This window comes from Physeter macrocephalus, chromosome 8 (assembly GCF_002837175.3).
Source record: "Physeter macrocephalus isolate SW-GA chromosome 8, ASM283717v5, whole genome shotgun sequence".
Taxonomy (NCBI): domain Eukaryota; kingdom Metazoa; phylum Chordata; class Mammalia; order Artiodactyla; family Physeteridae; genus Physeter; species Physeter macrocephalus.
Genome location: NC_041221.1, coordinates 50428866 through 50443400, shown reverse-complemented (window position 1 = coordinate 50443400; position 14535 = coordinate 50428866). Strand labels below are relative to the sequence as shown.

The following is a 14535-nucleotide window of genomic DNA, read 5'->3' as shown; positions in this document are numbered from 1 at the left end:
TTCTAATTTCATTCTTTTACATGTAGCTGTCCAATTTTCCCAGCACCAGTTATTGAAGAGGCTGTCTTTTCTCCATTGTATATTCTTGCCTCCTTTACCAAAGATAAGGTGAGCATATGTGCGTGGGTTTATCTCTGGGCTTTCTATCCTGTTCCATTGATCTATATTTCTGTTTTTGTGCCAGTACCATACTGTCTTGATTACTGTAGCTTTCTAGTATAGTCTGAAGTCAGGGAGTCTGATTCCTCCAGCTCCGTTTTTCTTTCTCCAGGTTGCTTTGTCTATTCGAGGTCTTTTGTGTTTTCATACAAATTGTGAAATTTTTTATTCTAGTTTTGTGAAAAATGCCAGTGGTAGTTTGATAGAGATTGCATTGAATCTGTAGATTGCTTTAGGTAGTATAGTCATTTTCACAATGTTGATTCTTCCAATCCAAGTATATGGTATATCTCTCCATCTGTTTGTATCATCTTTAATTTCTTTCATCAGTGTCTTATAGTTTTCTGCATACAGGTGTTTTGTCTCCTTAGGTAGGTTTATTCCTAGGTATTTTATTCTTTTTGTTGCAGTGGTAAATGGGAGTGTTTCCTTAATTTCTCTTTCAGATTTTTCATCATTAGTGTATAGGAATGCAAGAGATTTCTGTGCATTAATTTTGTATCCTGCAACTTTACCAAATTCATTGATTAGCTCTAGTAGTTTTCTAGTAGCATCTTTAGGATTCTCTAAGTATAGTATCATTTCATCTGCAGTGACAGTTTTGCTTCTTCTCTTCTGATTTGGATTCCTTTTATTTCTTTTTCTTCTCTGATTGCTGTGGCTAAAACTTCCAAAACTATGTTGAATAATAGTGGTGAGAGTGAGCAACCTTGACTTGTTCCTGATCTTAGAGGAAATGGTTTCAGTTTTTCATGATTGAGAATGATATTGGCTGTGGATTTGTCATATATGACCTTTACTATGTTGAGGTAAGTTCCCTCTATGCCTACTTTCTGGAGGGTTTTTTTTTTTTTTAATCATAAATGGGTTTTGAATTTTGTTGAAATCTTTTTCTGCATCTATTGAGGTTATTGTGTGATTTTATCTTTCAATTTATTAATATGGTGTATCACATTGACTGATTTGCATATATTGAAGAATCCTTGCATTCCTGGGATAAACCCCACTTGATCATGGGGTATGATCATTTTAATGTGCTGTTGTATTCTGTTTGCTAGTATTACATTGAGGATTTTTGCATCTATGTTCATCAGTGATATTAGCCTGTAGTTTTCTTATTTTGTGACATCTTTGTCTGGTTTTGGTATCAGTGTGATGGTGGCCTCGTAGAATGAATTTGGGAGCGTTCATACCGCTGCTATATTTTGGACGAGTTTGAGAAGGATAAGTGTTAGCTCTTCTGTAAATGTTTGATAGAATTTGCCTGTGAAGCCATCTGGTCCTGGGCTTTTGTTTGTTGGAAGATTTTTAATCACAGTTTCAGTTTCAGTGCTTGTGATTGGTCTGTTTATATTTTCTATTTCTTCCTTGTTCAGTTTTGGGATGTTGTGCTTTCCTAAGAATTGTCCATTTCTTCCAGGTTTGTCCATTTTATTGGCATATAGCTGCTTGTCGTAATCTCTCATGATCCTTTGTATTTCTGCAGTGTCAGTTGTTACATCTCCTTTTTCATTTCTAATTCTATTGATTTGAGTCTTGAGGTGAGATTGAATTGCTATAAACATCCTTCTTAGAACTGCTTTTGCTGCATCCCATAGGTTTTGGGTCGTCATGTTTTCATCGTCATTTGTTTCTAAGTATTTTTTGATTTCCTCTTTGATTTCTTCAGTGATCTCTTGATTATTTAGTAGTGTATTGGTTAGCCTCCATGTGTTTGTATTTTTTACAGTTTTTTCCTGTAATTGATATCTAGTCTCATAACATTGTGGTCGGAAAAGATACTTGATATGATTTCAATTTTCTTAAATTTACCAAGGCATGATTTGTGACCCAAGGTATGGTCTATCCTGGAGAATGTTCCATGAGCACTTGAGAAGAAAGTGTATTCTATTGTTTTTGGAAGGAATGCCCTATAAATATCAATTAAGTCCATTTTGTTTAATGTGTCATTTAAATCTTGTGTTTCCTTATTTATTTTCATTTTGGATCATCTGTCCATCGGTGAAAGTGGGATGTTAAAGTCCCCTACTATGATTGTGTTACTGTCTATTTCCCCTTTTATGGCTGTTAGCATTTGTCTTATGAATTGAGGTGTTCCTCTGTTGAGTGCATAAATATTTACAATTGTTATATCTTCTTCTTGGAGTGATCCCTTGATCATTATGTAGTGTCCTTCTTTGTCTCTTGTAATAGTCTTTATTTTTTTATTTTTATTTATTTATTTTTATTTATTTTTTATTTTTTTTTGTGGTACGTGGGCCTCTCACTGTCGCGGCCTCTCCCGCTGCGGAGCACAGGCTCCGGACGCGCAGGCTCAGTGGCCATGGCTCACGGGCCCAGCCCAGCCCAGCTCCGCGGCACGTGGGATCCTCCCGGACCGGGGCACGAACCCGTGCCCCCTGCATCGGCAGGCGGACTCTCAACCACTGCGCCACCAGGGAAGCCCAATAGTCTTTATTTTAAAGTCTATTTTGTCTGATATGAGAATTGCTACTCCAGCTTTCTTTTGATTTCCATCTGCATGTAATATCTTTTTCCTTCCTGTCACTTTGTCTGTATGTGTCCTGAGGTGTGAAATCGGTCTCTTGTGGACAGCGTATATACGGGTCTCTTTTTGTATCCAGTCAACCAGTCTATGTCTTTTGTTTGGAGCATTTAATCTATTTACATTTAAGGTAGTTATCTATATGTATGTTCCTATTACCATTTTCCTAACTGTTTGGAGTTCGTTATTGTAGGTCTTTTCCTTCTCTTGTGTCTCCTGCCCAGAGAAGTTCCTTTAGCATTTGTTGTAAAGCTGGTTTGGAGGTGCTGAATTCTCTTAGCTTTTGCTTGTCTGTAAAGGTTTTAATTTCTCCATTGAATCTGAATGAGATCCTTGCTCGGTGGATTAATCTTGGTTGTAGGTTTTCCCCTTTCATCACTTTAAGTATGTCCCGCCACTTCTGGCTTGCAGAGTTCCTGCTGAAAGTTTAGCTCTTAACCTTAGGGGGATACCCTTGTATGTTATTTGTTGCTTTTCCCTTACTGCTTTTATTATTTTTTCTTTGTATTTAATTTTCGATAGTTTGTTAATATGTGTCTTGGCGTGTTTCTCCTTGGATTTATCCTGCATGGGACTCTCTGTGCTTCCTGGACTTTATTTCCTTTGCCATGTTAGGGAAGTTTTCAGCTATAATCTCTTCAAATGTTTTCTCAGACCCTTTCTTTTTCTCTTCTTCTTCTGGGACACATATAATTCAAATGTTGGTGCATTTAATGTTGTCCCAGAGTTTTTAATTTCATTTATTGTGTTGTTCATCATTGTTTGTTTGCTCTTTAATTTTTCTAGGTCCTTGTTAAATGTTTTGTATTTTCTCCATTATATTTCCAAGATTTTGGATCATCTTTACTGTTATTATTCTCAATTCTTTTTCAGGTATACTGTCTATGTCCTCTTCATTTGTTTGGGCTGGTGGGTTTTTACCTTGCTACTTCATCTGCTGCATATTTCTCTGTCTTCTCATTTTGTTTAACTTACTGTGTTTGGGGTCTCCTTTTCCCAGGCTGCAGGTTCATAGTTCCCATTGTTTTTGGTGTCTGTCCCCAGTGGCTAAGGTTGGTTCAGTGGGCTGTGTAGGCTTCCTGCTGGAGGGGACTAGTGCCTGTATTCTGGTGGATGAGGCTGGATCTTGTCTTTCTGGTGGGCAGGTCCACATCTGGTGGTGTGTTTTGGGGCGTCTGTGGCCTTATTATGATTTTAGGCAACCTCTGTGCTAATGGATGGGGTTGTCTTTTTGTCTTGCTAGTTGTTTGGCATGAGGTGTCCAGCACTGGAGCTTGCTGGCCGTTGGGTGGAGCTGGGTCTTAGGATTGAGACGGAGATCTCTGGGAGAGCTCTAGCCTATTGATATTACATGGTGCCGGGAGGTGTCTGGTTGTCCAATGTCCTGAACTCAGCTCTCCCACCTCCGAGGCTCAGGCCTGACTCCTGGCTGGAGCAGCAAGACCCTGTCAGACACATGGCTCAGAAGAAAAGGGAGAAAAAAAGGAAACAAAGAAAAAAATAAAATAAAATAAAAAGTTTTTAAAATTAAAAAATATTAATAAAATTTAAAAAGTAATAAAAAAAGAAGGGAGCAATGAAACCAATAAACAAATCCACCAATGATAACAAGCACTAAAAATTATACTAAGATATACATAAAAATCAGAAACTAGTCAGTCACATACAGCAATCCCCAAGTCTACAGTTGGTCCCAAAGTCCACCTCCTCAATTTTGGGATGACTCCTTGTCTATTCAGGTATTCCATAGATGCAGGGTACATCAAATTGATTGTGGAGATTTAATCCGCTGCTCCTTAGGCTGCTGGGAGAAATTTCCCTTTCTCTCATTTGTTTGCACAGCTCCTGGGGTTCAGCTTTGGATTTGGCCCCGCCTCTTCATGTATGTTGCCTTCTGGCATCTGTTCTTCACCCAGACAGGAGGGGGTTAAAGGAGTGGCTGATTATGGTTCTCTGGCTCACTCAGGCTGGGGTGACAGAGAGGTACAGAATGAGGGACAAGCCTGCAGTGGCAGAGCCTGGCATGATGTTGCACCAGTCTGAGGCACAATTTGTGTTCTCCTGGGGAAGTTGTCCCTTGATCATGGGACCCTTGCAGTGGCGGGCTGCACAGGCTCCCAGGACGGGAGCTGTGGATAGTGACCTGTGCTTGCACATAGGATTCTTGGTGGCTGCAGCAGCAGCCTTAGCGCTTCATGCCCGTCTCTTGTGTCCGCGCTGATAGCTGCAGCTCGCGCCCGCAGAATGAGACTGTTTTAGTAACAAAAGCCATGCAAACTTAGTGGATAAGAGTGAGAGACAATTAAGAAAGCTTGCTACCAAGTGGGAAAGGAGGAATTCAACAGAGCACAGGGGGTATCGGTTATGTGAAGAATTAATATGCTTTGTGTTCATGGTTCAAGAAGCCCAGCCCATTAAGTTGGTTACACTAGTAACCATTTTTCCATTTCTAAACAGAGTTCATAGAGTATCTCTTACCCACAGTCTTCTTCTGGAGACATGCAAACGCATTCAGATCCCAACTGTTTTTGTCCTGGTTGACAATGGCCTTTTAAGCGTGCCAAGGTATCTGAAACAAAAGAAAATGAAGATAAGAACAATGCACAGCATGCATTTCAAGTGATAAGTTTGAATTTAGGAGAAAAGGCAGTGGTGAAAGGTTCTCATTTATCTTTTGGAGTTAGAGCATTCATTTTAGCTTTTCCAAATATGTTGTCATGAAAGAGTCCATCTGAAAGGTCCTTTCTAGCTCTAGGAGCTGTTGTTTTCCAACCTAGAACTGCTACTAAGTTCAGAGAACTAAAGAAAATGGAATTGGTGAAATTTTTGCTCATTTGTTATTCAGACATTTATTGAGCGACTATGATTTCCCAGCACTGCCATAGGTTCTGGAGATAGTGGGTTGAGAAAAATTTGACCCAGATCCCATGCTGTCGGAGCTTCTAGTCTTGTGGAGCAGACAGACATTAATCAAAAAAACACGCTGTACACATAGAATTGCTGCTGTTATTAGTGCTATTAAAGAGAAAGCATGTAATCAAGAAAATTGATGTAGCCAGGAAGGTTATGAACAGTAAAATGGGAAGAGAAAAGGGAGTGTGTTTGAAGCAAAGGCAGTAGCATGCATAAACATGGTCAAAAGAGAGGTAATGTGTGACTTTCTTGGAACTGTAAGAAAGCCAGGGAAACAAGGGCATGGAAAAGGTACAGCCAGAGAGATGTCTGTGTGGCAGACTGTGTAGGGTCATAAAGGGCTTTCAAAGGATTTTTGTCTTATTTTATAAGCAGTGGCAAGTCTTTGATAGGTTTTAGCAGTAGGTGGTGTGACAAAATCAGTTCTGGATTTGGAAAAGAAATTAATTTTGGTTTCTCTGTGGAGAATGAACTTGGAGAGGCATGGTGGTCAAGAGAATAGACAATTTATGAGGTTATTATAGTAGTTTGGGTGAAAGAGAGTGGTAATTTGGACCAAAATGCTAGAGGTAGAAATGGAGAGAAGTGGATGAACTTGAGACATTTTAAGCACATAAAATGGATGATATTGCATATTGTGGGTAAGTTATGAGAACTGTCAAGTATAATTCTTAGGTTTATAGTTTGCATAAAAGAATAGATATTGGTGCCTTAACTGAAATAGAAAATACTAGCAGAGGATAGTTGCAGGGAAGCTACGGTGATGACTCAAGAATTCCTCTCTGCATATGTTGAATTTATAGTCTCTTTAAGACAGCCAAACAAAATAGACACATAGGAATTTGAATATTCAAGTCTAAAAGTCAGTGGAGAAGTCTGTGATAAAGATTTAAATTTGTTATTAGCCTATGGGGGAATCACTGATGCTATGGGTATGGGTGAGATTCCCCAGCAGGAGAGTGTAGCATGAGGTGAGGGGAAAGATCTGAGCCTTGAGGAACTCCAACATTTAAAGTCCATGCAAAGGCAGGAGCCTGCCAAAAATAGAGGGCAGCAGCCAGAGAGGTAGAAGCTAAACCAGACAGTGCTGTGTCTTGGAAGCCAGGGAAAGAACGAATGTGCAGAAGAAGGTCAACACTGTTGAATGCTGCTGAGAGGGCAAGGCAGATGAGGACCAAAATACTGTCTATTCTGTTTAGCAATATGGATGTCAGTGACGACAATCGTGTGAATGGATTTGGGGGGATAATGGCTTGAAAGTCAGATTTTTCTTATAAGAATAATCAATGGAGAAATGCAACTCCCAAATGTGGCTATTTATCCCTGCATGATATTCTAGATATTAGGATGTTATGTGGAAAAAGAAATAGAATGAAAACAGTAGTAGTCCCCTAATAGTGGGAAAACAGACATTAATCAAACAATCATAGTGATGGGTTTATAATTAAAGGCAGAGATAGGTATTTTGAAGAAATACAGTTCCAGGAGATCATATCACCAAAAAAATGCAACTGAGAAATGTAAGGAAGATCTATAAGGAAATGATGCTTGACCTAAGATGAGCAATTGAATAGTGTGTATGAGAGGGAGGGAGATTAAAGTAGAAGGAAGAACACTCGAATGTATTATATGGAAGGGGAAATCTTGGTTATCTTTGCTTATGTTCAGGCTCATCCAGAGAAGCTTTAGAATGGTTGAATTAAACCTGGAACTGACATCCTGAGCCTCCTGGATGAAACACAGTCTAGTCCCTGGACTGGATCTGACTAATCAGGCATCCGCAGAACCACAGCGGCCTCTGTAAGCAAGTAATTGTCAAAGGAGGGCTGTAGGCAGGTATATCAGGTAGGAGGTTTGGTAGGGAAGGAGGTTTATGTTAGAGGCAAAAATAAAGATTTAGAAAATGGGTAGGTTTTCTTCTCTGCTGCTATGCATTTCCATTCCCTATTATTACCCTCTGTTAGGACCCTCATTCCATCTGTTGAAATTTGGCTCAGAACTTTCATGAACATGGAGGCCTATAGCTGCTGGTAAGGTCTCAGATACTAAGATTTCCATTCACATGGGCTCGTTTCTCTTGGGTTTCTGTGTGGCCTCTGGCTTTTGTAAATAAATCCACGCTTAGGTCAAGGAGGGACCCCAAGCTATACATTGTTTCCAAAGAGCATCAACTTTCAAGCACACAGAGCATCGTTCCCTCCCTACCGATTTGACATTATCAATGATCACCTGCAGTGACCCTTTGCTCCCTCACTAAGCGTCAGGTGGAAGCCCAAACTGGCCCTCGGCTGCCCACTGCTGCCTGCCCTGCACAGTTCTTGAGTAACACGGGAATGAGAAGATTGTGATTTTTAAGTGCCGAGGGCCAGGGGATCTTCTGGGGGTGTTGATTTCTTAGAGGAAAAGGGAAAAAACTAACAGTGGAGATGTGCAGCATCTCATTTCTTCAGGAAGCAAAATGCTTTCTCACGTTGAAAGAATTAAAAGTCTTCCTGGCCAACAAATGACCTGAAGTCTCTTTATCACACAGCTCCTCCCACATTGACAGGAAAGAGTGTTCAGTTTTACCGATGATGTTCTTTCTTTTTCTGTGACTCCCTTCATTGATCTTCCTGCCAACGTTGTTGAGAGAAAGTATATGAGATGGGATATTTCTTTCCTTTATCTTGATGTAGAACATTTTGTTATCTCTCAGTTTGGATTATAATTTTAATTTCTTTTCCAAACACGGAGACGTGTGTGCATTTGCGTGTGTGTGTGTGTGTGTGTGTGTACGTACATATGCTGTTATTTTTATAAAGAGGAGGATGCTACCTAAGATGCCCAGAGGATCTTAACTCTCTAAACCCTGTGGTCCCCAAATGCATTCATACCTCTGACATATATGATCGGGAATCGGGTGAAACCAAGCCACAGTACTAACCTGAAGTTCTCACAAATTTCCATGTGGTCTCTTTATCAATAGTTTTAAGGTTATATAATAGGTTAAGTTTCCCCTTTTCCTTCACACATGGTAAAAACCCAGAAGAGAATAAAGAAGGCAAGATGGCAGAGAGCTTGAGGAATTATCAGAGCTGCTGCACAGTTCTTGTTTGACCCAAACTGTCTGACTTTGGGTCTAATTTAGCCTCTCTGTGCCTTTGGTTTTTCCTTGACAAAATAGGCTCAATCATATCTGAGCTCAGAGAGATCATGAAGGATTCTCTGATTAAAAATGAGACATTATTTGAAAAAGCATGTTGAGAAATTTGGGAGATATGAATTAGTAGAAGCTCCCTTAACTGTCCTCCAAGTAACCAACAGGCCAGACTAACCAGGGTTTTCAGCTGCTTCATGCCAGCTGCCTGTCCAACACTGAACTGCAGGTTTTATAGGCTCCTCTCTTCCACAGCTTCACACTTCTACCCCTACCAGTCCAGCTATAGACTTACCAAGAGTCAGTTTTGTTTGTTTCCAAGTCTGTTTATGCCAGTTACTATTGTAATTGTGTAAGTTGATTAAACATATCAACTGATAAAGGAGGAAAAAAAGTTATTTTTATAAAAACTAAGTTGAAAATGCCGAATAATTGAAAGTGGTTAGCAAAAATTTTGCTTTGAATTAATGTGGATGGGACTACTATAAAAGATTAATGAAAAATAAAAGCATTTTGTAGTCAAATTTGCTGCAAAAGTTGCCTTTAAGCTTTCACCTCTCTTCAAAAGAGAGATAATTCTCAACTTTGTCTGTATCTGGATTAACTAGGAGAGACTTTATACAAACACGAAATATTGGGCCCTCCCAGCTCAATGGCATCAGAACCAGGGGATGGGACTTAAGCAGAGGTGTTTCTTAAAGAAGTGCCCCACTTGGAGTTAAAAATCCCATTGTTTTAGAGAAACTGATATGGGATAACATAGAGGATGAATTATGTATTTGTTTTATTTGAGAAAAATCTTGAAACTCAAATCAGGAGACCCTTTAGGAATTAAGAGGTTGGTCCTATGTCAGAAAATTGGTGAACATTTGTGTATTTCTATGTTCTAAGTTAAAATAAAATTAATTACAAAGTAATGTGGATTACTTTTCTATGGCTCTCCACTTGAACTAAATTTTCAGTTAACCATCAATTCTGATTTTTTCATATGAGAGCGCTTGCACTCACTCAAAATCGTGAAGTATTAAATTGGAAAAGAAAACTGACCTCACTGTCTAATATTTGAAGATATCCACTTGACCAATAGCTACTTATGTGCTGCCTGACCTCATCATCGACACGGGGTGAAATACAACCCAGCCCGTCAGTGGAATCTTCTTAAGAAATAGCTCCGCTGTAGATGCTACACGACCAACCACAAAGGACACCACCTTAGTAGACCCCAGTATCCTGAGCAGCTACTCACCTTTCTCACAGGTGAGTGAGCTTGAAATGGGAGGTGTCCAGGACTCCCCACTGCATGTGTACCTTGATGGCCCAGCAACAACAAAGCCTCTGGGGCAGCTTAGCTCAATGGATTCACCAATTTTATATAATGTCTGAAACGGTGACAGTGTTAGTACTTCCTGCACCACTGGCTTGAGGCACTCTGTCCCTGCAGAGAGAGAGATATTTCAGATGTATTTGGTGAAGCAGAATACTCAATGGATACAGGCAGATTTTGTGCAATCCAAGAAGTGATTTTAATATGATTTACCACATTGGTTCAGCTTTAATGCTGCCTTTTGATGAGAAAAACTGGGGGTTGAGGATCCCAGTTGAGAAACTGGGAAACTGTCTTTAGTTCCATTAACTGAACAACTTGCTAAGGAACTGGCTTCAGATACTCCTTTCATTACATCATTGGAAGCTTTTCAAGAAATAATCTTTTCCACTCTTCTCCCCAGTGAGTTTTCGCAAAAGCAAGTCACCACATTGTGGGTGACACAGAGACAGGATGTTCTAATTGACACTGGTCTCAACTCTGTGGCATGATATTCCAGAATAACTCTTTGGCGTCCCCATCTGAGCCTTGTTTGAATCGCATTTTGACTTTCCTGAAGCACGGGTATGTGGGGAGCCTGCAAACTCCTCCTCTCTCTTTGAGCAAAGGATGTGGATGTGCTCCAAGGAGAAAATTGCATTTCACAAAAAATCCCATCTCTGATACACAAAGAGTGTAAGTATCAGCTTCCTGGGACTCATTATTTCGCATCTCTTTGTACATCGGGCAAGGCAGATGCCTGTGGTTAGATGCAGTTAGCAGACTTCCCAGATTTCTTCTTAAACACATGCCCCACAGTCCTGCTAATACTCAGGGGCAGGAAAACTAAAATATGAAGATAGTTTGAAGTCTAATTTGAGCAGATGAATCCTACTTTCTGCCATACTAAACCTTTTCACCAGAGTTACTAAAAAATAGTAAAGTGTACTAATCTAAGGGTGTGACTTTGCTCTATTTATTTGGGGCACATCCATTCTCTAGCAGAGTCATGTGGAAGGCCTGCCCAGTTCTCACGTTGGCATTCCACATCTCCTCGCCTCCAGGTTCTGTCTGGTAAGCAGCTGAAGTACTGGTATCCAACAGGTTTGAAACCAGTAAGGCATACGATTTCAACTTCTTCCCCAACGGAGTACAGTTTCCTTTCATTCTAGAATTAAAACAGAAATCAGCACATTACTAATGTTATGAATAATACCTTCAAACGCCTCGGGGTCCTCCTGGATTCTTTCTGTTCCTTCACTCTTGTATCTACTCAGAGTCTGCTCAATTTCTACTTCCAAATATCTCTCAAAATTCTCTCCTTTCCTTTGCCATCATCATTGTCTTTGCTCACAGCATGTATTATCTCTTACCAGGACAACTATCTAATCGGTCCCTCTTCTAATCCATCTTCCATATTGCTGCTTAAATTGATTAGAATATATATATTTATTTTAATTAATAACTTGCTCCCCTCTGTATATGAGATGGCTTACTATTGCAAGAAAAAGAAAACTATATATGTACCCTGTAGTGGCTATAAATGGAATAAAAAATGTATCCTGCATACACAGCAAATATATGCAGATGCTATGGTAACACATTGACTACAAATCATTTGAAAGTGTTCCTAATATCCTATTGGTCATCATATACTTTCCCAGTTAATGTGTAATTAAAGTACAACTCCTGGCATTTGGGGTTCACTAAAAGATTTTAAAGATAAGATGGGTTTTATATTCTTAGCTTGGAATATGGGATTTAACCCACTTCCCCATCCTCACCTCTTGCCATTTCCTCCCATAGAACCTATGCTCTAGCAAAACAAAGCCATCTACTATTCTTTGCACATAATACTCTCTTTCATGCCTCCCTGTCTTTACCTGGCTGTTCCCTCTATCCACAACATCTTCTCTCTTCCTTTCTCTCAAGACCCAACTCAAATAGAACTTCCTCTGTGGAGAATCTCTTTCATTTCCCCAGCTTCATCAGGTGTACCATCCTTTCAGTTTTGGGGGGAAACTTGTATAAAGCTCTAATTTATGTTTATCACATTTATCATCCCCACCCCTACACTTGAGTGGCACTTCTATTACCAGGTCTCCTCTCACAAACCTTTACATGGGGCTTAATAACTCTTTGCTGAAAAAATGCAAAACACTCTCCTTCTTAGGAAGACAGTAATGTAACTCTTTCCTTACCTAGTGGGAGACAAGTACAAAGAATTGACTAGGAAATTATTCTCTGAGAATCGAAGTTGGGAATTTTGAGGGAGGTGAAAGCTCAATCGTCAACATTTGTTATTACTTGGCCATGTGATTCAACTTTTCTCCTAGAAGATGATTAATTTACTGAATACAAAAAAGAGCATTCCATCTTTGGTTATTATGGGTATGGCTATGTTTCCAAGGGAAGTGGCATGATGCATAGTATTAATGATCTAGATGTTTTATTCAAAGGCTGCACATTTTTCCTGCACATTCATCCTGAAATAAATTGTCATAAACTTCTGCTTCCATTTCTTTTATGAAGCTATAACGTATAAGTGTATGCTGCAACCATCAAGCTTTGTCCGACATATCTGCTAGACCGACTAAACAAGGACCCTTAGTCACTGTCACTTGCCAATGGGGGTAGGACTTGTGTCTTGGTCACTGAAAAGATATCTTCACGTGCAATGACATGATTGCTCTAGCCTGGAATGAGGCATACCTGACTCTGCTACTAGGAATCTAGAAGGTACTCATTAGGAAAAGTTAAAATTGTGTTACTTTTGAGCAAAAACTATCATCAGGTAGGAATTAGGCCTTTAATAAAGAACAAATTGAAACAAGGAGTGAACTTATTCATGGAAATGGAAACATATAATCTAATTTTGTAAAGAGTCATTAGAAGAATGAATCACTGTTTAAACCCTTTGTGTGTTTTTAAAATTCGAATGTCAATCATTTTAATACTTTATTTAAGCAGCTGGCACAAACGAATTAAAAATTATTTAGGTATCTGGATCTGACAAAATGTAATTCTGAGGATACTGTTGTAGGGCAGGGACTGGAAAACTTTTTCTGTAAAGGGCCTTGATCGTCAATTGCAGGTCAGGCAGTGTCTGTCACCTTGTGTCACAGTTGCACAAAACAGCTATGGTCATCATGTAAACAAAGGAATGTGGTTGTGTTCCAATAAATTTCATTAAAAAAAGAAAAGAAAGAATACAGAGGGCAGGCCAGATTTGGTCTGTGGGCCATAGTTTGCTAACTCCTATTCTAAAGGATTCGTTTCCAAAGTGTGACTTCTGAACTAGCAGCATCGGTATTACCAGGGATCTTGTGAGTTATGGAAGTTTCTGGGCCCTGCTCAAGACTAGCCTCTAGTGCATCTGGAGTGTGAGAACCTCTGGTTCTAGAGTAAAGACTAATCGACATTACTCCCCTTCCAAAACATTTCCTCCCCCTCACACCTTTAGGCCTGGTACCTTATACTTGAACAGAAGACGAATTAACAGGGAAGATACATTAGCCCAGACTATGCTCCATGGATATTTATTTGCTGGCCCTGGAGAATTGAGGGTAATGATTTTTGATCATAAATATGATACAGTTGGAAACAGATTAAAGGCCTTACTGGGTTTAAGAAAGGTAAACTTTTTTAAAAAAAGGTAAAATTGATTAGGGCACATGCCTCCTGTGATCAATTTTAAATATTATCTATCTCCTGAAAGTTTGTATCTAAAGCCACAGAACTGTCTAACAAAAAGTATTTAGTTGTTTTTAATCATAGAAACATATAGTGGTTTAATGAAAAAAGATAAAATTAAAAGGTATTAAAACTGTACAGACTGCTTGAGAGTTCTATAGGTTTTTAACCTAAGAAGCCATTACAGACTCAACACCTCCTATGTTACAGTCAAGACTAGTTTGTTTCTCTGATAACGTGCCTTAGATAGGGGGTTACTTTGCTCAGATTCAGAAATAAACAGTCAGATCTTAGTTGCAGATTCCTACAGAAGTCATCCAAACCATTCTCCACTCACGTAAATGTACCACCACACGAGTTAGTAGTGCCAAGGCACACAAAAGTGTGTGTGTTAGTTTGGTCTAACAACCAGGTATGAGGACACCTCCAGGGAATTCACAGGGAAAAGTGATGGAGCCTTTCTAAATATTCCTTTTTTACTTTTTATGTCAACAGGTTATTAAACTAAGAAAAAAATAACTCTAAATAAAAGAAAGTGCTTGTTTCCTAAGTTCTATTTTTTTGGATTCCAAACCTAAAGTAAAGGTCAGGATGCTTACCCGGATAAATGCATTTTCTGGAGGGACTGGTTGAGGACACCCTGAATCTGATTCTAATTCAGGGAGGTCTATTTCTTTCACTTCCTCATCATCACTGATGCATGGTTGTCCACTAAAAGGGAAAAATAAACGTGTGCATAATACAATAAATATGTGTATATATATATATATATATATGTATACACAC

General features: G+C 39.3%; 1 protein-coding gene across 1 annotated transcript in view; it reads right to left on the bottom strand.

Annotated features, from left to right (window-relative positions):
- C6 (complement C6) overlaps positions 1-14535 on the bottom strand; it is a 95403-nt gene that overhangs the window by 20648 nt on the left and 60220 nt on the right. The window contains exons 13-16 of the mRNA XM_007112612.2: positions 14349-14460; positions 11092-11224; positions 10000-10188; positions 5183-5273 (exon numbers count right to left, since the gene is read on the bottom strand). Coding sequence (XP_007112674.1) covers positions 5183-5273; positions 10000-10188; positions 11092-11224; positions 14349-14460 — 525 coding nt within the window. The remainder of the gene's footprint in view (positions 1-5182; positions 5274-9999; positions 10189-11091; positions 11225-14348; positions 14461-14535) is intronic.